The sequence below is a fragment of the Dasypus novemcinctus genome, chromosome 2 (genome assembly GCF_030445035.2).
Source record: "Dasypus novemcinctus isolate mDasNov1 chromosome 2, mDasNov1.1.hap2, whole genome shotgun sequence".
Taxonomy (NCBI): domain Eukaryota; kingdom Metazoa; phylum Chordata; class Mammalia; order Cingulata; family Dasypodidae; genus Dasypus; species Dasypus novemcinctus.
The window spans coordinates 97,147,343-97,174,067 of NC_080674.1; the positions used below are offsets into that span (position 1 = coordinate 97,147,343).

A 26,725-nucleotide genomic window follows, 5' to 3' on the forward strand; every position below is an offset into this window, starting at 1 on the left:
TGTTAAATAGCGAAGATTCCCAGTCCAGACATTCATAATTTCATCATTTTTATCCAAATGGTCTTTGCAGGTCTCTTTGCTTTCCCTCATTCTGATTCACCTTACATACAACTATCGGTTATCGTTCACGTCAAACCTCATGTTTAAACCTTCCCCATCTCCCTGATTTTGCTACAAATTCCATAGCCTGATCAAGTTTCCACAATCTTTTTCAAAATCAATGTTTCAATTCCTCAAATATCTTTTCCACCCAGATTGGATTACTTTCTGTTGCTTTTAAATGTGCCTTCCCATTTCACAGTTTAGAACATTCTCCTCCAATTAAATTCCCATCATTTAATCGATCAATTGGTTGACTGATTGCTTATTATGTGCCAGTCATACCATTACTGAGGCCTGTGCTTCCCAGAGATTTTCTGCCTCTGTGTGCATATGTCTGCCTTGGGTGGTGGTGATAGACATGTAAACAATCATTACAGCAATGTGTGGATAAGTAGGGTGGCCATACATCCTGTTTTCTCTGGGACAACTGGTTTGAGGCTGTTGTTCTGGCATAATTATTATAGCACTCTCTTTCACTCTTAGAAGTGTCCTAGGTGGTATGAAAAATTATTTGATTACTTTAAGTATAAGTGCCATAAGTATAAAGCACAGTAGAAATACAGGGGATGATGCTTTCAATTTCCTCTGGGAATGCAAAGAAGTCACAGAGGAGATAGTCTCAGCTAAGTCTTTAAGAACGGTAGAAGCTTATCAGTTTGACAAGATTAAGGTGGGAGTACATTTCATCAGGAAGACAGAAGAATTGGTGTAAAGGCTAGAAGACTGACAGGGGCTGGTATTTTGGGGGAGGGACTAGAGTGTGATTGGTGTGAAGGAGAGGTGGGTGATGAAGCAAAGGCTGAATAATCTAAGGCCAAATGAATCATGACAAGGAGAATGGAGAAAGGCAATGGATATGAAGAACTGTTAATAAAAATAAAGTATTATTTTTATTATATATAAAGCCTTCAAAATATTTCAACAAAATATTTTTTATTTTTCTCCCCCCTTTTTCTCTTTGCTTCAGGCCAAAGTAGTCTAATTCTGTTTACTTGCCCCAGGGACTTTTCCTGTTGAAAAGATCAAATAGGATGAAGTCAGTGGCTCTACTAGACTTTAAAAAAGGAGAAAAGATACTAAATCTATTGAATAATAAGCCCCAAACAGTCAAATATTGGCGCTACCACAAGATCCCACTCTATAGCCAATGTCCTGGAGGGTTCAAAAATACGCTGGGCTTGGAAAGAGAAGTCTCCAGGTCTGCAAGGGGAAGCACCTCCACTCCACTCGCTGGCTGTGCTCCAGGAGGCTTGTCTGGGTGAGCACCCAAGGAGGCTGGATCCCTGACACAGGCTCTAGGCCCCATTAAAGGTTTCAAGCCACACTTAAAGACTCTGGAGTTGGAGGACCACTTGGACAGGGATAAATGGTATCTCTCTAGTAACCAGAGTGGCCAGATAACCGATTATCAGTAAGGTCATCCAGGGACCTCTCTGTCCCACCCTGCAGGCAAAAGTGGGAGCCCTAAAAACATCTAGAAGCAAATGTGCTACCAGCCAGAAAACTTAGAATCCACACAAAGTTGGTTTGATTTGAAGACAAAAAGTGATTTTGATATTTCTTGCACTCCTGAATTTAGGAGTTGAAATTTATACCAGTCCCATATAACTACTCTTCACAAGGTACTTTATATACGCCAAACAACGCACAAGCTGTTTTACATCTCGTTTCATTTTGGGATAGTCTATGGAATGGGTGTTAATTATCCCAATTATCTATGGAATGGGTGTTAATTATCCCAGTTTTACAGATGAACAAAGTAAAATTGAGGAAAATTAAATAACATGCTCTGAGGTCAGAGAGGTGGTGAGAATTTGCTGGTGTTGTAATACACTATAATCTCAAATTTCTTAAAGTCTACTTTGACATTTTATTGAAAATAATCTCTGAATGCAAAGCAAGCCAGGCATTTGACATGTGGTAACATATTACCTCACAGAAAAATACCTTTAAAATCATGTAGCATTCTACATTTTCATATACATTATTTCATTCCATGTCCAGTGCTGTTTTATTATTTGGTTTTCTAAGATCGTGTATCTTGTCTTTAGGTATATTCCAACAGCATCTGAAAGTGCGCTACATGTTTAGTGGGTTTCTTTTATTTTGGAGTACCACATACATAACATGAAATTAACCATTTTAATCATTTTTAAGTGCACGATTCAGTGGCATTAAACAAATTTACAATTTACACCACCAGCATCTGTTACCAAAACTTTTTCGCCAACATCTCAAACAGAAATTCCGTACCCATTAAACAATAGTTCCCTGTGTCCCCCTTCACCAGCCCCTGGTAATTTTTAGTCTACTTTCTGTCCCCATCAATTTGCTTATTCTAGATATTTCATTTAAGTGGAATCATACAATATTTGGCCCTTTGTATCTGGCTTGTTTCATTTAGTATAATATTTTCTAGGTTCATCTATTTAGTGTTTTAATACTAAAGGAAGGATAGAAGGTAATAGATCTCTGGAGTACTTGTTTGTCCATTTAGAAACTGGAATTTTAATTCATTTTTGATTGATACTTTACCTCCTAGACCTAACATTCAAAGGTTTTTTTTTAAGCTTCATCCTCCTCATATCCACTGTATCCCTTCTTTTCTACTCCCTCCTTTGGAGCCCTCTTCTCTCTTAATTTCCTTATGGCCACACTCTCTTGGTTTCAGGGTACATTTTTGGCTTATCTTTTCTGGTAGCTCTTGCTATTTTACCATCTAGAACCAGGATTGGCAAATAGTCTATAAAGGGCCACAGGGAAACTATTTTAGGTTTTGAGGACCATTTGGTCTGTCTCAGCTCTGCTGTTGAAGCAGGAAAGCAGCCACAGACACTATGTAATGAACAATCAAGGTGATGTTCCAATAAAACTGTATATAAAAACAGGTGACGGCATAGGGGAAGGGGGCATTCGGCCCTGGGGTGCTCCCTCAGAAGCTTGGCCCTGTCCATCTTCCGGCCTCACTGCTGCATACCTGACTTAGCAGTGTGGCCACCCTTTGACTCTAAAGATCCATTTCATGCAGAAAGTTCCAAATTCTCCATCTCTAGCTCTGAGCTCTTTCATGCTCCTTGCTGCATTCCCTATTTCTGTCTAAGATACCATCATCATCTGTTCATCCAGGCTCAATCTCTGAGTGGCCCTCATTCCCCTTCCCATAATGAATCAAATGAAACATTGTGTTCATTATGTTCCTCCTTTGTTTGTAACAGTGTTAATACAAGTTTAGGTTTTCTTTACTTTTTGCTTTAATGAAAACACTCCCAAGAATATACATTAAATCTAAACTCCTGTGGCTGCCTTTTAAAGTCCTCCTTAACTTTACCTTACATATCCAACCTTATTAATTCCTATCCCTACCTCCCCCCAATATTCTATGACAATTTCTACTCCAAACCTCACCCACCTTCTAAGGGCTGGCTGGAGAGTGACCCTCCGTAAATTCCAGATGTTTCTAAAATATGGTGAAAATGAATACTTCTGCCAGGTGATTATCCACAGATGATTGTTTTTTTCATACCTTTTGAATTTCTAACAGTACTGGAATATTCTTTGTGTGTTCTGATTCATTCTGATACTCCCTAATCCTTTCAAGAAGACTTCGCTATATTTTTATTATTTTAATCTGCTTTTTAAATTATTTTCCCTTCTCCTCCACATGTAGGCCTAGCCCTTCCCTTTTTCTTTCACTCTGCCTTCTGGATCATATTTTCTAACATAAAATCCTCCAGATTTGTCTTTATGGATCATCCATACTGAAAGGGACAGAATCAATGAGTTGTAGACTTGCCAAAAGCAACAATTATTCAAACAAATGTCATCTACCTTTGCCTCCCTGAATCTGTAATTTTTTTACCCAAGAGGTATTTTCCCATCAGACCAACATCTAACCCAAGCCAAGACTCTCTCATTGTCCTGCCCTTTAATGTAAGTAACATTCCTAGTCTCTCCCACTCCTCATTTTCCCCTCACTAAGGAAGGAGATGTGATGTGAATTTTTTTTTTTTGGGGGGGGAGGGTGTAGGCTTGGCTATACCCTTCTGCTTTTGGATTCTACCTGCCTGCTGGGGGTTGCATTCTAGCTTAATCTCCCCTCTACGTTAATTCTATTAGAGTAGGTTCTGCCACTACAGGAGAGACCTAGTTTTCAGCTTTGCTGGTGATTAGGAGGTGGTAGAGACAAAGAGCGATTAGCTGGTTGGGGTGGGGTGGGGAGATTAGCTTAATTCTGGAGAGCAGTGTTGGCAAGCCACATACTGAAAGTTATATTTTCTGATCCAGCTTTTACCATTAATGAAGCTGCTATTTTGAATCCCATCTCCCTTCTTCATATACCGAGTTTTATACATTATATAAACAAATATACAATTTAGAAATGGTTCATATTTTTGGTAACACTGACATGCCCTTTTATTACAGATGTTATTTTAAACTCCATTTGAGAACGGAACCTGTTAACGGTTTAAAGGTAGGATGGCATCAGGTAATGAACTCAACCACCAACCCACCAGGAGAATACGTTTTCTTGTTATCAAAGATTTACACATACATGGTACATTACCACCTTGCTCTATGGCAAATTTTTCTTTATACAAGAATGCTGTTAATGACAAGCTCCTGCTGAGTACTAAAATGGGATTGGCAGCAAGAGTGTGTAAGAGTGTGCCTCAGTTAACCAGGCACTAACGAGCATTGAGCTCGTTACCAAAGGAAATAGGCTGACTCACTTTAGACATACTGGACTGTGCAAGAATAGAAAATGCAGCACATAAAACAAGAGCTCAAAACCTAAAACATCAGGCCAATAAACTAATCCTGGATAAAGGGGGTGTGGTATCACATGAAAATTGTTTTAAGGAAGCACTAGATTTGAATGTGATCGCCTAGTTCACTATGAAAAATGACAGAAAATTCTGAAACCTGATTTGAAAATTATTTCCACAATCCTGCAGCTTGTTGTAAAAAAAAGAAATCTACCAACAGATATGAAGACCTGATATTTATTTACAAACTTTGAATTATTAACACAATGACTATTAATTCTTTTCCCTCAAATCATTCTTATTTTGGCAAATTTTGATATCTTGAAAAGCAATTCTCATGAAATGGGCTTTAAAAATATGAAAACAAAAAAAATCATTATTTTCAGGGATGTTCATTCCCATTTTCCCTTGGGAATTATTTTCTTGTTTTCTGTTCTAAACTGTTTTTACATAAATTAAAGTTTAGCACTTACAACTTATTTTATGATGGTTTCCTCAGTATCCAAATAAACACTAAGTATGAGATTTCTACAGCAAATTTTGAATATCCATAGTCCCTAAAACAGGGATATGATTAGGGTGAGATGGGACTAAATATTTATTGAATATCCACAATGGCCCAAGTATTATGCTAAATGTTTTACATGCATTATCTCATTTATCTTGATCCTCACAGAAACTCTGTAAGGTGCATCTTATTTCCATTTTTTTAACAAATGAAGAAACCGAATCTTTAAAAAGCTGGCATTTATGAATAAAGGAGAAAAGTACTTTGTGAATCATTAGGAAAATAGCTACATTCAGTAGAGATTTATAATTGGGCAATTAGTTCTAATTCCTTGAAAACTGGTAATTTATACATGGCATACACAGGTAATTTTCTATGTTTAAAAATTATTTTCTGTTATCTATATAGTTGCAGATGTAGATAGGACAAAACTCTTGTAACACAGTTTAGCTAATATAAATCTATATCTACTAGGGTTGCTCCATAGGAGCAGTAGCTTTTTATTAATATAAAGCAAGATTTCCCAAAGTGTGTTTCAGGGGATGTTAATGGGTAACACATATGTTCTGCAAATGCTGGCTTCAACAATATCAGACACTTGTTTTCTGCAAAATTTCTCAGACCTTTCATTGTTTATGAGCTCTGTGACTCTTCAAGAAGGGAGTTTAAAATATAATGTGTCTAAACTTTTTTGACCATGAAACCCTTTTCTAGCATAGCATCTAGCAGGACTAATAGTCTATAAAACCAAATTTAGGAATCATGTCTCTAACATATGCAAATAGACTCTTAAATTAACTTCAAGTCCTCTAGGATTCTTAGTTTTCAATGGAAAAAGAATAACAGAAACACAATGGCTATACTGCATAAGGAAATCTTCAATTGGAAGAGAATAACAAAGTAGAACAATAATAGGTCTTTTAAAACTTTGACTCCTGAAGTCACAGATGTATACTAAGCTCTAACTATCTGGTTAAGAAACTTACCGAGAATATATGGCTGGCAGATAACTTGCAGGAAGGTCAATAAAAAAATAAATATTTTTCAATAAGATTTCCTGAGGGAATGAATGACAAGTCCTCTAGCATCTGGGATAATGGTGATCTAGCTTCTTTTTGAACACTTTCAGTGTCAGTATACTCATTACCTCTCAAAACAGTCCATTCTTCTGCTGGACAGCTCAAGTTATCAAACTGTTGGGCATTAAAAAATATATATGGTACAACATTATCAAAAAGGACTACAGATATCTAGGCCAGATCCTTTAGTAGGTTTTCTGACAGACAAGACTGATGGTCAAAATCCATCTTCTTCTAACTTACTCCCAAGGATCTCCATTGCAGAATTGGGTGTTCATTTTTTAAACATGAAAACTTAAAATATTTGAAGATAACTCTCCTGCCTCCTCTAGTCTTTTCTTCTCCAGGTTAGACATACTCGGTCTATTTAAGCAAAGTACTGTATGACATGGTTTCTATTTAAAATGGTTGCTATTCTCCATGCTGACTCTCTGATGGGCAGTATTCCTTTAGAAAGTGAGTGCCAAGAAAAGACCATACAGACAAGGTCTGAAGACCACCAACCAACATGGACGAATTGCTTCAAATTCTGCAGCTGGAATCTCTAGGTAGTTAGAAGTTTTAAGCTCCAACTGTGCTCCCCAATAAACAAAAAGTCCCTAGATATCCATATAATGTGGAACTGTGTTAAAACTATTTCAAAGGGAAATCCCTTCTGTAGACAGATGCCAAACCTATCTGACCAGTGGGAATGCCGTTGAGAGAAGTTAAAAGTACCTCATAGAGCTATGTGTAGGTCTCCTCTGCAAGTGACCACACTGCGGAGAAGTGGTAAAGGCACCATGGCATCCCAGTGCTGGACAGTGTTCTAGAACAGGGGTCAGCAAACTACAGCCCAGTGAACAAATGCAGCCTGCAGCTTGCTTTTGTACAACCCACAAGCTAAGAATGATTTTTCATTTTTAAATGGTTGAAAAAAAATTAGATGTAGATTATATTTTGTAACATATGAAGATTTTATGACATTCAAATTTCAGTGTCCATAAATCAGGCTTCTTTGGAACCCAGCCATGCTCAGTCATTTATGTCTCATCTGTGACTGCTTTCATACTACAATGGCAGAGTGCAGTAGTTGTGACAGGGACTGTGTGGTCTACAAAGACCAAAATATTTATTATCTGGCCCTCTATGGGAAAAGTGTGCCGACCCTATTCTAAAATATTGGAAGAAAGTGTACACAAGGTCAAAAAATATAATACTACACAAGGGTATCTTCCATTTTCTTCCAAATTGCTTTTGAGTACAAGTAGACGTCAGTTCCTCGGAATGGCCTTCCCTAATACTCCCTTATTACCCCATCTGTCATTCTCGATCAGCCATCCTGCCTTATAAAAACACTTCATGGTCTTACTAGTAGCTGAACTTACCTAATTTTTATACTAATTACTTGTGTAAGGTTTGTCCTCCTTCCCTCTCCCTTGCATCAATCTCCCAGAATATAAGCTTTGCGAAGACAATTTGGCATGGCATGTTCACAATGTTGAATGGAAAACTTATTTATGAAATGAAGTTACTGAACATATTCAGACATGAATTCAAAAAATCATTATTTCTTATTTCTAAGAAGAATGATCTCCACAAAGTCTCATGTTTTCATTTTAGAATTCATTTTAAAAACAATGTGCTTTCAGAAAATAATGACTCTTCTGTTTTCTAACAAGCATCACTTAAAATATCAAGTGGACATTCACTCAATTTCTCTGTCTGAGTTTCCTGACTTGTAAAATGGTCCTAGTAATAAAGGGTTATAAATTAGATAATATATTAAATCACTTTGAGTTGCTTGAGGGAAAGATGTTACATAAATTCAAGATAATAATATCACTTGTAATATAATGCCAAATCATTTTACATGCTAACTCTAGAAGTACATTAACTATTAAAGAAGACACATGTTCCCATAGTCATTTACACATTTTCTACATGCCACAAAGCTATAGAATATAAAATATTTCAGCCACTATCAAGCCAGATTAGATTTTATTCTGGGTAGGTGAAGCATCATAATGAAATTCATATTGCCAGTCTCCCAAGCTATATGCAAGGAGCATTATAATAAAGAATCTGAGAGCATTTACTTGGCCCATGTCTGCTGTAACAAATACCACAGACTGATTGTCTTCAGCAAGAGGAATTTATTTTCTCACAGTTTTGGAGACTAGAAGTGCAAAATCAAGGTATAAGCAGGATCAGGTTTTGCCAAAGTTGGTAGGTTCTGGGGGCAGCTTGCTGACATAATTCAATCTCTATTTCTGTCACCCGGCTTCATGTCTCCTTCCCTCTCCTTCTGTCTCCTACCCATTGGGTCCAAATTTCTTCTCCTTATAAGGACTCCAGTCATATTGGATAAGGCCCACCCTGATTCAATTCGGCCTCCCCTTAACTAATAACGTGTTCAAAGGTGCTATTTTCAAAAGGGTTCAAACCACAGGCCCAAGGGTTAGCACTTGAACAGTTTGTGGGGGACATGATTGAATCCCCAAGAGCCCAGTTCTCATCCTCATGTGCATGAAGGCAGCATACTTCCCAGGCATAAAAGTATCAAAGAGAACACTCCATCGCTAGAAGCCACATCCCTTAAGTTAAATCTATGCTGAGGAGGGGAGAGTTATTGAAGGCAGAGGGAGAGACCACTGCTTAGAGGGCACAGGAGTAAGCAGAGAAGAAAAATGCTTCTGGCCCATTTTTCCAAGCATTCAATATAAAAAAGGAAAGAGTCTAAAAAATGAAGTTAACTACTAAATGCCAAGCAAGGTATTCGGTGTTTTACGTTCATTTCCTTTAAACCTCAAAATAAACACATGAGATCAATATTGGTACACCATTTAGAAATGAGGAAACTGAAGCTTAGAGCAGTCACAAAGCTGATGAATGAGACAGAAGAATCATTCTCATGGAAATATAATCAGCCTTCATTCATTCATTCTTTCAACAAATACTTTTTGAGCACATCCTCTGTGCTCAGTAACATTCTAATGTGCCTCGAACCAGACCAGGTACTAGGGATAAAATGGTGAGCTGTTCTTGCCCTCTTAGAACCCACAGTGGCTGAGACAGACACTAAATACATAATTATGTAAATTAAGATTTCATTTAGAATTGTGACAAATGATATAAAAGGAAGTACAGAGGGACCTCAGCCAGCCAAAGAGGACCAGAGATAACTCCCTAGGAAGTAATATTTAAGCCAAAAGATGACTTAGGAGTTGCCAGGCAAATGGAGTGGAAGAAGGTTCTAGACAGAAAAAGAAAAGAAACACTTCAAAACCCTGTAGCAAGAAGGAACTTGGCATACAAGAGAACTGAAAGGTCTCTGGTGTTGAAGCAGCTGTCCCTTTCCTCAAGACACTCTTGCAGGGACATGGCTATTATAAGTATACAAATATGATGTACAACACAGACTAGAGTGTGTGTGAGTAAGCTGGAGGAGAGTGGGACAGGATGAACTGGACCAGTTGCCCATAGCCAGAGCATGCAGGACCTTGCTGGGTTCTCAAGGATTAAAGACCTTACCCTAGTCACAGTGGGCAGCCAGGAATGGTTTTTAGCTGAGGAGTGATATAATCAGATCTGTATTTTAATAAGATCATGCTTGCTGATATCCTGTGAACTTCCTAATAAAATGTTTTTATAAATAATCTTAAGTAAATTATATCTCTTTATAAGCCCATACTACTTTATGAGGACAAGTCACATGTTCAAATTCTTTTGCATTCTTTAGTAACATCTACCTGGTTCTACATCCTCGCTACTCAAAAAATGGTCCTGGGATCAGCTGCATTAGCAACCAAATTACCTGAGAGCTTGTTTGAAAAGCAAGATCTCAGAGCCCATCCCAGATCTACAAAATCAGAATCTGTAGTTTTAACAGGATTCCCACGATTTATATTTGCACTTTAAAATCCAGAAGTCTTGCTCTACAGAAGCACCATGAGTACCACCACCACTCCACTTACATGGTGATTCAGAATATCCTAGATGAGGATTCTGGGGTTGTAATAATTCTATGGAGTCCATGGATACCTCTAAGGTATCTATCATCATTCTTAGATATGACCCTTGTTTGGAAAGAACTAGGGCAAAAATACACAGACATGTTCTTATTGTTCCTAGTAAAAACAGGGCACAAAAACAGAGAAGAAATAAAAAAAGACTGAACAAATATTCAGAGCCTGTGGTGCAGTGTTGTCACTAGTACAAGCAGCCCACCACATCAATGTTAGGTGCTAAGGATAGCAAGAGGGAGTATATATTCCCATAGCCAGCTTCTTCAAGTAGTCACAAAACAGCACTTTGGTTCTACTAATAAAATGAAACAAATCACACATACAGACACAAACTCACACATACTCATATACCACACTCAACAAAACATCAAGCTTCTGACATAATATGCCTTTCATTACCCCCAAATCAGGAAAATATTAACTATAAGAGGAGAAAATTTTGTTTCATTCATATCAAGTCAGTTGTAGCTTGCATTGCTAACAGCCCTTGAGCTAGAATTTTCTCTAAATCTGTTTGTTTTTTCTTTTCTAAATTGTTAGGTACTTTGCTACAAGGTTAAAAAATATAAAATACACTATCAAAATTATCCATTATTGAAGTTTCTGGCAGCCTCCACAAAATGTACAACACTGCAATTTGGTGAACATTCTGTTGTTCTTTCTAGACACTTTGTAGTATGTGGGAGAAAGCACAGCTTCGGGGAGCCAGCTGTGTGGCACAAAATCCTGCTTTGCTCCTTATTTGGAATGTGATTTTTTAAAAGTTTCTTAATTTCTCTGTGCCTCGAGTTCCTCATCTGTAAAAAGGAGATGATAACTGTGCCTATCACACAAAGTTCTTATGAGGACTCACTCAGTGAAAACATTTATAGCTCTTAGAAATCATGTCAGGAACATATTAAACATTTTGTATTTGCTGGTTTGTTATTGTTATATTACAACTGAATATCACCAGAAGCCAAGAAATTTCACTGGGAATCATTCTTGGAGCAATGGGCAAAGGAAATAATGTTAGTCACACTTCATTCAAATGTCACTAGCAGGAAAAGGCCACCCACTAACAGTTGGTAAATTGCCAGGTATTTGTTCCTTTGATGCCACAGTTAAGAAACCAGGAAGGCTATGTGGCCTCAGAGAAGTAATTACCAAAAAAAAGTTGCTCAGGTTTTTAAAGTCAATAACAATGTGGCTCAAGTGATAGAGCATCCGCCTATCATATAGGAGGTCCAGGGTTCAAACCCAGGGCCTCCTGGCCCATGTGGTGAGCTGGCACACACGCAGTGTGCTGCTGCACTCAAGGAGTGCCGTGCCACACAGGGGTGCCCCCTGCATAGGGATGCCTCACGCGCAAGGAGTGCACCCCGTAAGGAAAGCCACCCTGCTCTAAAAAAGCACAGCCCACCCAGGAGTGGCGCTGAACACATGGAGAGTTGATGCAGTAAGATGATGCAATAAAAAGAGACAAGGATTCCCAGTGCCGCCTGAGAAGAATGCAAGCAGACACAGAAGAACACACAGTGAATGTACACAGAGAGCAGCCAATTGGGGGGGGGAGGCAGGGGGGGAGAAAGAAAGAAAAATAAATCTTAAAAAAATAAATAAATAAAGTCAATAACCCAGAGTAATGTCTTACAATTTAAAATTTTTCTATAAACATTTATACTTAAATCCTTTGAATTTAAGGAGGGCTAACTTAAAATGCAACCAACAAACATTATCTTTTCATGCCAACAGAACCGAACCTAAAGAATGTTTTAAACTACCTAGCATGTGAAATCAGTTTATTTTTTTATCAAATTTTAGTATTGTAATTCCTCCCTCAAAATGCTGCATATTTTAAACAGGAGGGATTATTATCCATGGCAAAACCATGATTCCACTTCCTAAAACCTTACAGCCTATGAAGTATAAATTATAAATAAAATTTTTCCATTCACTTTTTATTTACTTAATTTTGCTATTTTCTGACCCTCAGCGAAACTGCGTCTTAGATAGCATGATAGTCATTTCCACATATGCTCCCGATTCTTTTAAAATGAGTAGAAATTCTGATGAATCATTTTCGCAAGCAAAACCAAAAGCCTCAGACATCACTCTCACTATGAGATAAACTCCATATGTTTTAGTTTTTATAGTCTTTATGTCTGTACTTAACAGAGTTCAATAATTGCTTACGGAATGAGGAGAACCTTATTGTAAAATATGCATAATAAACAGGGTCCTGAGCCAATTCAGCACAAAGTCAAATGTATCAAGTAGACCAAAAAGACATTATTTATAAAGATAGACTTTCCTATAAAAAGCTGATAATTATGTTGCTTGAAACACCTAATTGAATATAATTTATTCTAAAATTTTGGTTTCCTAAAATATGATCTAATTTCTAAATTAACTAGTGGTCTGCTGAAAGATTGAGACTTTTAATCAAAGAGAAAGAAAATATCTATGAAAAAATTACAAATTTATTTTATGTACATAGTAAATTTCCATCTTAATTCAGTTAATAAAATTACATGAGTATATTGTTTCTAATTTAAAGTGACAAAAGTTCTATGGAGCCTAATAAATTGGTCAATCAATTGATAAATGCTGTCAGTTCATCCTTACAATAATTGAAGTAGCTAGCAAAATTCAATACAAGACAATACCAGAGCAGACATGTAACCCTGATCAAACACCTGACAGCAATGGGTATTTGGTCAGGTTAAGTAAATTACACTTCTGCATTTCAGAAGAACCTCAACTGAAAGTAATACAACACAGTACCCTGTTAAGTCTCTAAAAAACAATATCGTGTTACACATACCAGAAGGTGGATAAAATATTTTTAAGTAAATACAGGATCCATTTACAGGGAGACATGGTTAAATATTCATAAGTACAATTGTTTTTCCTGTGCTTAATGACTATATCGGTACAGTCAGAAGGACTGATCTCAATTGATTTTCCAAGCTGTTCTACATAACTCAACCAATAGGAGACCACTTTGGGACCAAGCCTGTAAAGTTTTAATGATTATATTGGAATAACTCTCCCAGCATTGTCAGACTCTATTCATGTCGTGAAGCCACCTAGTCTGAAACTCAAACTCTTAAAGTTTAAGGAAAGCTTCATATGTTATATCCTAACTAATCACAGATTGGTTAATCACTACTTTTGGACTTTTTCATGTTAAAAGCACTGTGCTAGCTTGAGGAGGAATATAAAAACTACAATACAGCCCTCACTACATAGCTAGAAAGACCAAGTTAAATGCATATGCTTCAGGGTGTCCTGTTTGATCAAACCAAAAGTAGACATGTAACAATTCAACCCAACATCACTACCCCACAGCAAGATCTACTTTGCATGAGTATTTGTACGGAAAGCACAGGGGACTGAAAGCTCTGGCTGGGTTCAGAATCCAGGTCTACCCACCATTTATTTAGCAGCAGTGTGTGTCTTTGGGCAAATAATTTTAAATTCCAATATTGTTATTCATAATGTGAGGATAACGATTTTTATTATAATTTTTAATAATAATAAAATAAGGTTATAATAAAATTCAAACAAAATAATAAATGTAAAGTACTTAGCACAGTATTTAATAAGTTTACACTAAAAGTTGGTTATTTGAGGAGTTTCCCTAGGGCTAGGTTTCCCTTTAGGAGAGTAGAGTTACAGCCTGAAGCTAAAGGGATTGCTTTCAGGGGAATTTAGTGAAATTTGAAGCCCAATCAGTTCTGTTTGTAGAGTAAGGAATTAAGTGAGATAAAAGGTTTGGGAGAGAGGCAGTTTCTGCCAACTGTGCTTCGCACACAGTGTACCTGCAGCACTCTGGGCCTGAAGGAGCTGTAGTGACCTTGACACCCAAAGTTTCATGGTTTTGAGAGCACCAAGAGAGAAGCAATACTCTGACAAGAAACTGAGCCCTGAGTCACTTCCCCTAAGTGATTTTTGGGAAGCAAACATCTAGGTGAGTGGGAGGGAAGAATATGGGCAATTGGTCATGGGCAGATATGAGAAACCAAAGAATTTGGACAGGAGAACACTATGAACCTCATCTGTATACCTGTAGGCTGATAGGGGCTGGTGACATTTGCCTTATTCATACACAAATATAATAACACTTTAAGGCAGTGTATATTAAGTGCTAATAAGTAGCTAAGATAACAGACACAGTGTAAAGTTCAGGGGGGGAAGAAGTCAGTGTGAGCTAGAACATGCAACAACCTGGAACATCAACTGGTCCTTGCAGATTGGTAGAAGCTGTGTTGTCTACAGAGAGGTCTTTCAAGTAGGAAGTACTGGTGTGCCAAGATGTGGAGAGTAATGTGCATGAAGGCTTTGAGAATTAGAGAATTATGGCCAGAATCGGGGAAGGGGACAAGGGAATAGTGCAATAAAAGGCTAGAAAAATTGTTTGGGGCCATATTTCAATGACTGAAGGACCTAGATTTGGTTCTGCAAGTGATGAGGTACTTGAGGAAAAAAAAAAGATTTCTATTCAGGAAACCTATAGTGAAACTAGAGATCGATAAGATTAATCTGGCTTCATGTATGGTATAGAATAGAAAGAGAAACACCTTAGGAGTATGTGGGAACAGAAGAAGGGGGAGAGCAGTGGGATACAATATTAGATGGGCATGACATTACTTACCATTTTCTAAACTAGCATTAACAGGGGAAAAAAAGAAAGTCTAATTAAGAGCAGTATGTTCTTCCATTACTCCTCAATTTCCATTCATAATTTTTTCATGATTACTTCTCCATGCCCCAATGCTTATTGCTGTAAGGCACAGCTTGCTTGTTTATAAGTTGCATAAACACTCTTCATGAGCAACTGAAAGTCCTAGTGTTGTTCTAATGAGATTTCTTTCTCTCTCTTTCTCTTTTAGGTCCAATTCAGATATCCACTTTGGAAATATAACTGCTTTCTTATGATTTTCTTAGTATTTCAAACCCTGTATATTGATACATTTCTATATTATGTTATTGTGATAGAACAGTATCATATAATGTTTTCCCTCAGAGTCCCTGAAAAACACAAATTCTTTCAAATAGGTTGATAAAGTGATTCAATACTTTTTCTACTGCTAATACCATTGACTGTTGATACATGAGGTTAGTTTACATCCCTCTGCCAACACTGGAGTAGAAAAAAACTTCCTTTAACTCGAGCAGTGACTGGCTCTCTAGAGGACATTCTTATAACCACAGATACTCACTTGAGCTCTTCAGCAAGATTCTCAATAAGAGACCATCGTGATGCAGTAGGGTTTCCAGAAGCAGGCTCCAATTACAGCATGGCTGGGATAAGAGCAGTTTCAATTGACCCTCGGCTGTCAGTCCTCCAGCTGATGGAGTCCTTTAAAAATGCAAGATAAAGATGAAGTAATGAAGTTAATTTATCTATGAAATTAATAGCCTTAAAGTACAGATGTAATGCTAACTTCTTTAAATGTCAATTCCTCCTAGATTACTCTGAAAATGCTTTCATGCTTGCTTACTTTAGGGTTGCTCAGGGAAGGAATTACATTTAATCTCAACCAGCTAAAAGCAAATTAACATTTGGTAGCCTGCCAAATTTAAAACTGATACAAAATAATCATGCCCATATTTCTGGAACTATGTCTGTTTTTGTTTCATGGAGCAAAGAAAAATAACTCAGGCATTTATTTTGAATTCATTCATTTGTACATTCATGAAATATATAATGAGTCCCTACTATGTGCTATTAACTTTCCTTATTCATAGAAAGCAGTTTCAATGGGTTTTTGGCTACTTTGTGATATTCTACATATTATGATTGCTGATAAAACTAAAGGAATTCAAAGCCTCTGTCAAGGGTCAACCATAATCTAATTATTTAATATGTAAAGTCTTAAATCAACATGCAATTATCAGGACTGCTGCTAACAGTCACACTGCTGCCTACTTGGGTAATCATTTCATCAAAAAGAAATAATTCCAAGGCAAACAAGCTTCCACTTGTGAAATTATCATCAATGTTGAACAGGAAATCGAAATCAGGTCCCTCACATTACCCCTTCTATTTACCAGTGAATTAGCAGGAGATAAGTAGGTAAAGTAGGGATCGAAAAGTGGTAACATCCGTTTTTCCCTCTAACGTCTCAGAGTTAAGATTGGGTAAGAGGCACAACATGGGAAATCAGTTAACAAAAGGAAAAAAAAAAGAGGGCCAGAAATGATGAAACTCAATCTGGTTGTGAACAAAAGGGTTGTGGGACTGAGAGGCCATGGGAAGGAAAGGTGTGGCTGAGCAATGCAGAGGTGTTGACGAGAGGACCATATGCTTCAGAGCAGAAAAAAAGCAGAACAAAAGGTATTGCTGAGCGGCAATTTGTAGCATTATAATTATCAGATGAAATTTGCTGAGTGGTGAGCCATCCGGTTATCAATGTAGTCTAGATGTGGTTTTCAAAGCTTGGGCCACGGAACAGCAGCATCAGCATCACCTGAAGATTTGTTAAAAATGCAAATTCTTGGGTCTTACTCCAGACTTACTGAGTCAGAAATTCTGGTGGTGGGCTCCAGAAATCTTCTCTTACTATGCCCTCCAGGGTAGTCTGATGCACACTAGAGTTTGAGAACCCCTGCTGTAGGCAGTGCTTTATAGAGCCCAAGCATTAGGGATAGGACCACGTGGCATCATCTTTCCTGACTCGATGCCTTTAGGCTCATGCAGGCCCACCCTTGGCTTGCCCATGGCAATGGGCTCCCTAAAACCCTTTACTTATTACAACCTTCAATTTGCAGCAAAATCCCACTTCCTCCACAAAATATTCACTAAAAATTTATCTCCATAAATTTAACTCGGAATTAAAGCAGTACTGGAAGTACACACATTTTAGCACCCTATTAAAATTTCATTATTTGAAGTTTTATCTCTCCACTCAGGTTTAAACCTTATGAGGACACTTGTTTTTTTTAGATTTATTTTTGCTTATCTATCTCTACCCCCTCATTGTTTGCACTCACCGTGTCTGCTCATTGTGTGGTCATCTTCCTTTATAAGGAGGCACTGGCACCTCCGGTGTGTGGAGCAGGAGCTCAACTGCTTGAGTCACATCCACTTTCTGAGGACACTTGTCTTATACACCTATAGCTCCTACCAGTGAACTATAGGGCTCACATGTAAAGGCTCTACAAAAGTTAGCTGACTGATCTGCTCATAAATGGATAGGCAAACTCTTAAAAAAAAAAAAAAGGATGCTAAGGCTGGTACAAGGGAAAGCAAGATAATCTGATTATATACAATGAAAAAGTTTTAAAGCACCTATTCTTGGCTTGGATTGGGGTTGGGAGCATCTCAAAACTTTAAGATGCATAGAATCCTTCATCCTATGTTTGAACTTTGGACCAATTCAGGTTTCTTCTCATGTGAAACTCTAACATAGCTCAAAACAGAGAAACTCCTTGGTCAGTCAGTGGGGCTCCTGCCTTGGGTGGGGAAGGGAAGAAGAGAGAGGAGAGTTACTTCTCAGGCCAGAAGAATCAAGTCAGCTAGTTGGGGGCATCCCAGGAGTTTTTCAGGGTATTTCAGAAGGGTCTGGATCTTGTGGTAGTTCCAAATCTGGTGCCAAAGGAGAAGCCCACTGGGTAAACCCTTTGGACTGGAAACTGAAGCAGATCCTCTTATGGGCCACCCCTATTTCTGTCCTAACCCCGACTGCTCACACCTGTGCTTTCAGAAGCTCTTCCTGGGTTGGTGGTAAGTTGTTTATTAACTTTCACTTGGTTTTTAAACTTAGGCTATCTTTATATTATGCTGGAGCTGAGTGCTGATTTAAGGATTATTTAAGGACCTGAAAGACCCACTTTGACTGGAGTGGAGAAAGGGAGGGGGATCTTGAGATTGAGTTTGAAGTAGGAGCCGATCATAGACGGTTTTATTAGGTGGGGGTTTGGGACTCAAAGAGTTTAAGGCAGAGGAGCTTCCTGATCTGGGTACAGTGGGAGAATGCTTTGGAGGGGGCTAGCATATTTGCTCAGCACTTCAGACATGTAATAAAACAAAGTAATTTGAATGTCATTTTGTACCACTGTAACCGAATACCTGGTTATAAATAAAACCCCTCATTTACCAGATGGGAAGCTGTTTGTTGAAATGTACCTCAATTCTTGGATCTTTCAAATTATCACAGATTTTGAAATGTACAGTAGAATGACTCACTATGAGGAAAAATAAAATATTACAAACATTCCTCAATCACCAAGCTCCAAGTAATAAATGCATTGAGGAGTCTGTGTTGGACATATGGAGAGGCATATGTTCCCTCATCCTGTGAGTTGGTGGAGCTGAGAAAGTGAGATTAGCCTCATGAAAAATGACAGAAAGGGAATTTATACATACATATATATATAAAATATGTACATGTTGAATTCCACTATAATTTGAAGAAGAGAACAAAAATTTATAAACCCAAAAGAATACATAAATCTGGCATTGGAAGACAGGATTAATTTATGGGTGGGTTGTATTAGGCTTATACTCTAATAAGTGTTATATTTCTGGGGCATGAATTGGCCTAAAGAATTTTCAAATCTGTGTAAGGATTGATACAACAATGGTGTTCAACTATTATCAGTTTATTAAGCTATTAAATAATTTTTATAGAATTATCATGTAAACTCTAAGTTGTTTTATGGTATGTTTACTTAGTAAAAATGAATCACGTAGTACACTTGTAATTTCTGCAATTTTGTGGTATTTATACTTTAGTGGAAGTTTAAAATGTTTTAGCCATAGCAGTGCACACCAGCCTGACTACCAACCACCTGTTGTGATGAGGCTCAGAACAGAAAGCTCTACTAGGTTCAGACTAATGTTCTTTACAGCTTTCTGGCTCAGGCCACATGACAATAGGATTCCGTGATCCTACCCTATATGTCATGCAGAAACCGCCAGAGTAATACAACACTGGTATGGATGCTGAAAGGCATACCTGTCAGAGAATGACAGTCAGCAGTGATGGGCACTGCCCTTCATTATGTGTCTTTTATTTTGAACCAACAGCCATTAGATGGTACTGTGCCCGCCCCCTAACAGATAAACCACATAGGTCTGACCCTAGTGGTAGAAGCAGGAGTGACCCCTCTCACCATTATTCTTGATGATCCACTTTGGGAGAATTTGTTTTTTCTGTAACCTAACTATAGGCTCTGTGAGAACAGAGGTCCATTTTCATAGGGAGTGGGGGATATACACCTCTACAAGGGGTACGTTAAGGATTCCTAAAGTTATAGCTGCCACCTGGTCATTTTGGTGGCACCCTCCTCATGCCAGCAGTATACCAGGGAAAGAACGTACTGAAAGGGGTAATTAACCCTGATTATCCTCAGGAGCTAGAAGTTGCTGCTTTTATAAGGGCAACAGGGAGAACCACATCTAGAACTTAGGGATTTCACAAGGATATTTGTTGGTGCTCCCAAGGCTGGTGATACCATTAAAGTGTGACCTCACCAATCAGTCTTAACCATGTTCAAGGTAACCAGAGATTGAACTCCCACAGTAGCATGTTTGTACCATTTAATATGGCACTTACTTTATATAATATTACTTTAAACTCGTTCATTCACCTGTTCATTCAACTAATATTTCTTGGTCAATTCTATGTGCTAAGCCATGGAGATACACAATAAGTAAATGAAAAAAAGACAGTCCCTACATTGATAGAATTTGGGGGTCAATGAATATGTGAATAGAAAGCTAGGAAGTCCCTGCACTAGTCAGGAGAGAGATGGTGGTGGTTTGGACTAAGGTGCAGGTGGTGCTGCTAGATAGTAGATATTAGGAGTGAAAATCAGTGGAACTTAGCAATGGATTAGATATGGCAGGAGAAGAGGGATGTGTACAGATTGCCTCTGGTCTATAGCTGGATGGAGGTACTGTTTGCTGAGTTAGGGAATAATAAAAGAGGATCAGCCTTGGAGGAGAATATAGTAAGTTCAATTTTGGTCATGTTGAATTTGAGGTGTCTTTGTGATCTCTAGGTAAAAACTTTAAGAAATTATTCATGTATAGCTGGTACTCATGGATACATGTGTTGGGAGTCCTAGGTGAGGTTAAAATTAGTGATATGGGTTTTGGGGTGGAAGGGAGTAAATGATGTCACAGACATGAATGACATCACCTAGAAGGAGATTCTATGATGGAACTCTAAAGACAGTCAGTATTTAACAGTCAAGCTAAAGAAGATAAACCTGCAAAGACAGTGGAGAAGCAACAACAGGAAAAGAAGGAAATCAGGAAAGTATCTCAGGATGAAGTCAGGAGAGTGTCTCAGAAGCTAAGGGAAGAAAGCGTTCTGAGATGGAGGAAGAAGACAATGGTATTGCATGCTATTGTCTAAGAGCTCACTAAGATTGTATTCTTCACCAGCACTTAACTATTTGAGAAGGGGACTTTGTCTCACACTTCACTGCCTGCCCCTTCCTTTCCTCATCACTAAACCTAGCACAAAGTTTCACACGGGGAAAATTTTCAAAATGTAATTATTGATGGAATGACTGAATCAGCCTGGCAAACTGGCTAAAAGGAAAGACTCACACAGTATATAAAAATTAAGCCAAAGGTAGTATTGGGGAGAATAAAAAAGTATATAAATCCAAAACAGGATTATACTGAGTAAAAGCGTAATACAAACAAAAGCATAGTAGAAAGAAAGAATTACAGCTCAGAATGGACTGGCTACAAATTAGAACATCATGTTGTCATCATAAAAAAATGAGTACTGTAAAACGAATGGACTGTTTATGCACACTGATTATACTACTTGGATTCAGTGTGTAGTTATTATCTACTCAGCTAAAAAGACCTGAAGTTTTTTTGGAAAGATTTAAAGAACCACAAGAAGATGAGTGTGAAAAATAAAAGCATACAGTACAACATTCTAAAACTGTCCAATATAGTACTCTTCTGTTCACATTTATATCAAAGTACAGTATGCTATCAGAGTATTAATCTTGAGATTGCTATAGTCCCCACATGCCTCAGTTTAATCTAGTATGAAACCGATTACCTTTTCTAAATCAACTTATATTGTTAGCCTATACCATCCCTAGGGATAATGAAAGCAGTACATTTTACTTAATGCTTTGAAAATACGTTGATTTTCCCTAAAGCCAACTCTTCTAAACTCTATTCCAGGGATTCTAGAACATGAAAAATTCTTTTGTTTCTTATTTATATATACCATAAGTTTCTCTAGTAAGACTCTAGACAAACTTATGGGCCTCAAAGAAGTTCACGCATTTTTTTTTAAGGCGGTACCTGAGATTGAAGGACCTCACATAAGGGAAGCAGGCACTCAACTACTGAGCTTCGTCTACTCCCCAATGAGAACTCGTTTTCTCTTTTGATCGTTTTTATTATTTTTTAGGTGATACTGGGATTGAACTCTGGGTCTCATACATGGGAAGCAGGTATTCAACCACATGAGCTTCATCTACTCCCTCGTGCACTTCTGCCCTCCCTCCCCAAATGGTTCCCTTATCTTTTTTTTCCTCCTTGTCTGCTTTAGGAGGCACTGGAAACTGAAGCCAGGACCTTCCACATGGGAGGCAGGAGCTCAACTGTTTGAGCCACATCCATCCCCTGCTTGTTTTTTTTCTCATCTGCTCATTGTGTCCTCCCTGTTTTTTTGTTTTTCTCATTGTCTGCTCCTTGTTTTTGCTCAATGTCTGCTCATTGTCTGTTCCTTGTTTGCTTGTCTTCTTTAGGAGGCACCAGGAACCAAACCCACTGTTTGAGCCCTATCCGGTCCCCCCATGCATTTTAATGCATAAAATACAGAGATGCTATATAGTACCTTATTATTAACACCTTGCATTAGTGTGGCATGTTTTTTACAATTCTTGAAGGAACATTTTTATAATTGTACTATTAACTATATTCCATTGTTTACAGTAGGGTTCACTATTTGTATTGTACAGTCATATGTTTTATCTTGTTTTTATTAAAGAAGTTATAAGTTTATAAAACAATCATAAAATACCAGACTCCCTTACACCACCCCATCACCAACACCTTGCATTGGTAAAGACCGTTGTTACTATTGATGACAGCATTTAAAAAAAATAAATGTACTATTTTTTAACAGTAGCTACCTTTATTACAAGTGATGAAAGATTATTAAGATAGTTCTACCTATCATCCATTATTTCCATTATGTGTATTTTTTCCATATACACCCTATTATTTCAACCTTGTATTAGTATCATACATTTGTTATAATTCATAAAAGAAAATTCTTATACTCTAAAAGTGCATTGTCTACAGTAGGGTTTATTGTGTTTTACAGTCCTATGTTTTATTTTAAAATTTTTATTCTAGTAATATATACATCCTAAAATTTCCTCTTTTAACCACATTTACCTACACTGTTCAGTGCTGTTGATTAAACTCACAGTAATGTGCTACCATCACCACCGTCCATTCCCAAACTTTTACCATCAGCCTAAACAGAAAATCTGTACAAGTATCAACTGCCCATTCGCTAACCCCAATCTATCTCCTGGAAACCTGAATTCTAGATTCTAATTAGTTCATAACAGTGAAATCACACATTATTTGTCCTTTTGTTCCTGACTTCTTTCACTCAACATAATGTCCTCAAGGGTCCTCAACATTGTCACATGCATTAGGACTTCATTCTTTTATGGTTGAATAATATTCCATCATATGTATACAACACATTTTGTTTACCCATTTATTGCTTTATTTATTGTGTACAAATATCTGTTCTAGTCCCTGCTTTCATTTCTCCTGGTTATATATATACCTAGTAGTAGGATTGCTGGACCATATGGTAATTCTTTACTCAGCTTCCTGAGGAACTGCCAAACTGTCTTCACAGTGGCTCTATCATTTTACATTCCCACCAGCAATGAATGACTGTTCCTATTTCTTCACATCCGATGCAACACTTGCAGTTTTCTGTTTTTTTAAAGTAGTCATTCCAGCAGGTGAGAAATGATATCTCATTGTGGTTTTGCTTTGCATTTCCCGAATAGCTAATGATGTTGAACATCTTTTCATGAACTTTTTAGCCATTTGTATTTCCTCATTGGAGAAATGTCTATTCAAGGCTTTTGCTCATTTTTTAATTGGGTTGTTTGCCTTTTTATTGTTGAGTTGTAGCATTTCTTTATATTCTGGGTATTAAGCCCTTATCAGATATGTGGTTCCCAAGTATTTGCTCCCATTGAGTAGATTGTCTTCACTTTCTTGACTGTCCTTTGATGCACAAAAGTTTTTAATTTTGAGGAGGTTCCATTTATCTATTTTTTTTTTCTTTTATTGCTTGTGCTTTGAGTGTAAAGTCTAAGAAACCATTGCCTAACCCAAGATCCTGAAGATGATTCTATACATTTTCTTCGAGAAGTTTTATAGTCCTGGTTCTCATATTTAGGTCTTTATCCATTCTGAGTTAATTTTTGCATATGGTGTGAGATAGGTGTCCTCCTCCATTCTTTTGCAAATCGATATCCAGTTCTCCCAGCACCATTTGTTGAAGAGATTACTCTCTCCTTCCCAGTTGAGTGGACTTGGTTGGCAGACTTGTAAAACAGGCAATTGGCTACAGATGTGAGGGTCTAATTCTGAACTCTCGGTTTGATTCCATTGGTGAATATATCTTTCCCTGGGTCAGTGGTATGCTGTTTTGAAAACTGTAGCTTTGTAATAAGAGTTGAAGTCAGGAAGTGTGAGTCCTTGAACTTCATTCTTCTTTTTCAAGATATTCTTGGCTCTTCAGAACTCCTTGCTCGTCCAAATAAATGTGATAATTGGCTTATCCATTTCAGCAAAGTAGGCTGTTGGAATTTTGATTGTGATTGCACTGAATCTGTAAATCATTCTGGGTAGAACTGACATCTGAACAATAGTAACATGGCAAGTCCTTAATTTATTTAGATCTTTAATTTCTTGTATCCATGTTTTATAGTTTTCTGTAAAACTATATTTGATTCTTTTAGTTGCTACATAAATGGAGTTTTCTTTTTGATTTCCTTCTCAGATTGCTCATTTCTAGTGTATAGAAATACTACTGATTTTTGTATGTTGATCTTGTATCCAACATTGCTGCATTCGTTTATTAACTCTAGTAGCTTTGTTGCAGATTTTTCAGGACTTTCTATATATAGGATCATGTCATCTGCAAATAGTGAAAGTTTTACTTATTCCTTCCCAATTTGAATGCCTTTATTTCTTTTTCTTGCCTAACAGCTCTGGCTAGAACTTCCAGCACAATGTTGAGTAACAGTGGTGACTTTGGTCATCCTTGTCTTGTTCCAAATCTTACAGGGAAAGATTTTAGTCTTTCATCACTGAGTATGATGTTAGCTGTGGGTTTCTTATACATGCCCTTTATCCTGTTGAGGAAGTTTCCTTCTATTCCTGCTTTTTAAAATTTGTACCAGTATTTGTACCAATAGAAATACCTTCTATTTATTTGTACCAAGAAAGGATGCTGGATTTTGTCAAAAGCCTATTCTCTGTCAATGGAGATGATCATGTGGTTTTTCCCCTTCATTTTGTTAATGTGGTGTATTATATTAATTGATGTTCCTATTTGTGTAGGGGAATGATTTTTCATGCACACTTGAGCATCATCCTAAACTGTTTTTACTTTGGAAGGGGTATATAGTGGTCAAAAACCTGAGCTTTGGAATCAACCCAGGTGCACAAAACAAAATTCCCCACTTTGTTCTCTTTGGAAAGTTGCCACCAAGCATTATTTCACTTTCCATAAAAAGGAAGATGTGCACACTAACCTCATAGAACTGGTGTGAAATTTAAAATAAATAATGGATATAAAGCACTGGCACCATGCCTGGTACATGGTTTTCACTATAAAAGCTAAGCTGGCTTTGATGATTGGAATAATTACTAATCTGCATTTTTCACTTAACCATAAAACACAATTATCTCCCTAAGTCATTAAATGTTTTTCAAAATCCACCCTTTTAATGACTCCACAGTAGTCTATTATATAGCTATCCTATAATGGATTTATCTAATTCTGTAAAGTGGGACGTTTATTTTTTATTTTTTCCTTTACAATTAATGCTTCAGTAAACATCCTCACATAGAAATCACTGTCAATATCTCCAATTAATTCCTTATGATTTATTCCTAGGAATGGATTGGTGGCTAAACAGGCATAAATCTTTTTAAGGTTTTTGGTACATATTATTAAACTGCCCTCCAGAAAGCTTGCATCAAATTGCATTTCCACTATGGGCTTAATAGTCTCCTCCATGTTCTAATATTTGTGTTGGAATAATAGTGGAGATGGGCTGCTAAACAGAAGCAGAAAAGAAGAAAATTTGATTTACAGTTATATTTGTCTTAGGTTATAGAAAGGAGAAAGAAGCTCTTTCAACACTGATGAACTATTTAGAAGTTTGGGAACTCATCAGACTGGCAGTTGTATGCTTATTTCACTGTAAGAGAGCCTGTTGTTGAGATATTTTTGCAATAGTAAGCATTAAAGAGTTGGTTATTTAATCCCTAATGACCATAATAAGGACTATATTTACATGTAGGATGACAGGGTATTGAGATGGTCTTGGAAGTAACAATCATACACTGAGGTCCTTAGAGACAGAGTCTACATTTCATTAATCTTGGATTTCCTCAGTACCTAAATGGGGACAAGTTCATAGCAGGCAAGCAAAATATATTTGTTTTGTCTGCAGACAGTTTTTTTTTTTTTTTTTTTAATTTTTTTATTTTTTATTAACTTTGTAATAATATTACATTAAAAATATATATGTGCGGTCCCATTCAACCCCACCCCCCCACCCCCCCTCTCCCCCCCCCCCAACAACACTCGTTCCCATCATCATGACACATCCATTGGATTTGGTAAGTACATCTTTGGGCACCTCTGCACCTCATATACATTGGTTCACATCATGGCCCATACTCTCCTCTATTCCATCATGTAGGCCCTGTGAGGATTTACAATGTCCGGTGATTACCTCTGAAGCACCATCCAGGGCAGCTCCATGTCCCGAAGACGCCTCCACCTCTCATCTCTTCCTGCCTTTCCCCATACCCTTTGTCCATTATGTCCACTTTTCCCAATCCAATGCCACCTCTTCTATGTGGACACTGGATTGGTTGTGTCCATTGCACCTTTATGTCAAGAGGAGGCTCAGATTCCACCTGGATGCTGGATGCAATCCTCCCATTTTCAGTTGTAATCACTCTAGGCTCCATGGTGTGGTGGTTGTCCTTCTTCACCTCCATCT

The 26,725-nt window shown here is 37.5% G+C and overlaps 1 protein-coding gene across 9 annotated transcripts in view; it reads right to left on the minus strand.

The window, feature by feature from the left end:
- KIAA0825 (KIAA0825 ortholog) overlaps positions 1 to 26,725 on the minus strand; it is a 447,444-nt gene that overhangs the window by 265,668 nt on the left and 155,051 nt on the right. For all 9 annotated transcript variants that reach the window (XM_058276267.2, XM_058276254.2, XM_058276256.2 and 6 more), the window contains one exon: positions 15,670 to 15,809. In XM_058276267.2, coding sequence (XP_058132250.1) covers positions 15,670 to 15,809 — 140 coding nt within the window. The remainder of the gene's footprint in view (positions 1 to 15,669; positions 15,810 to 26,725) is intronic.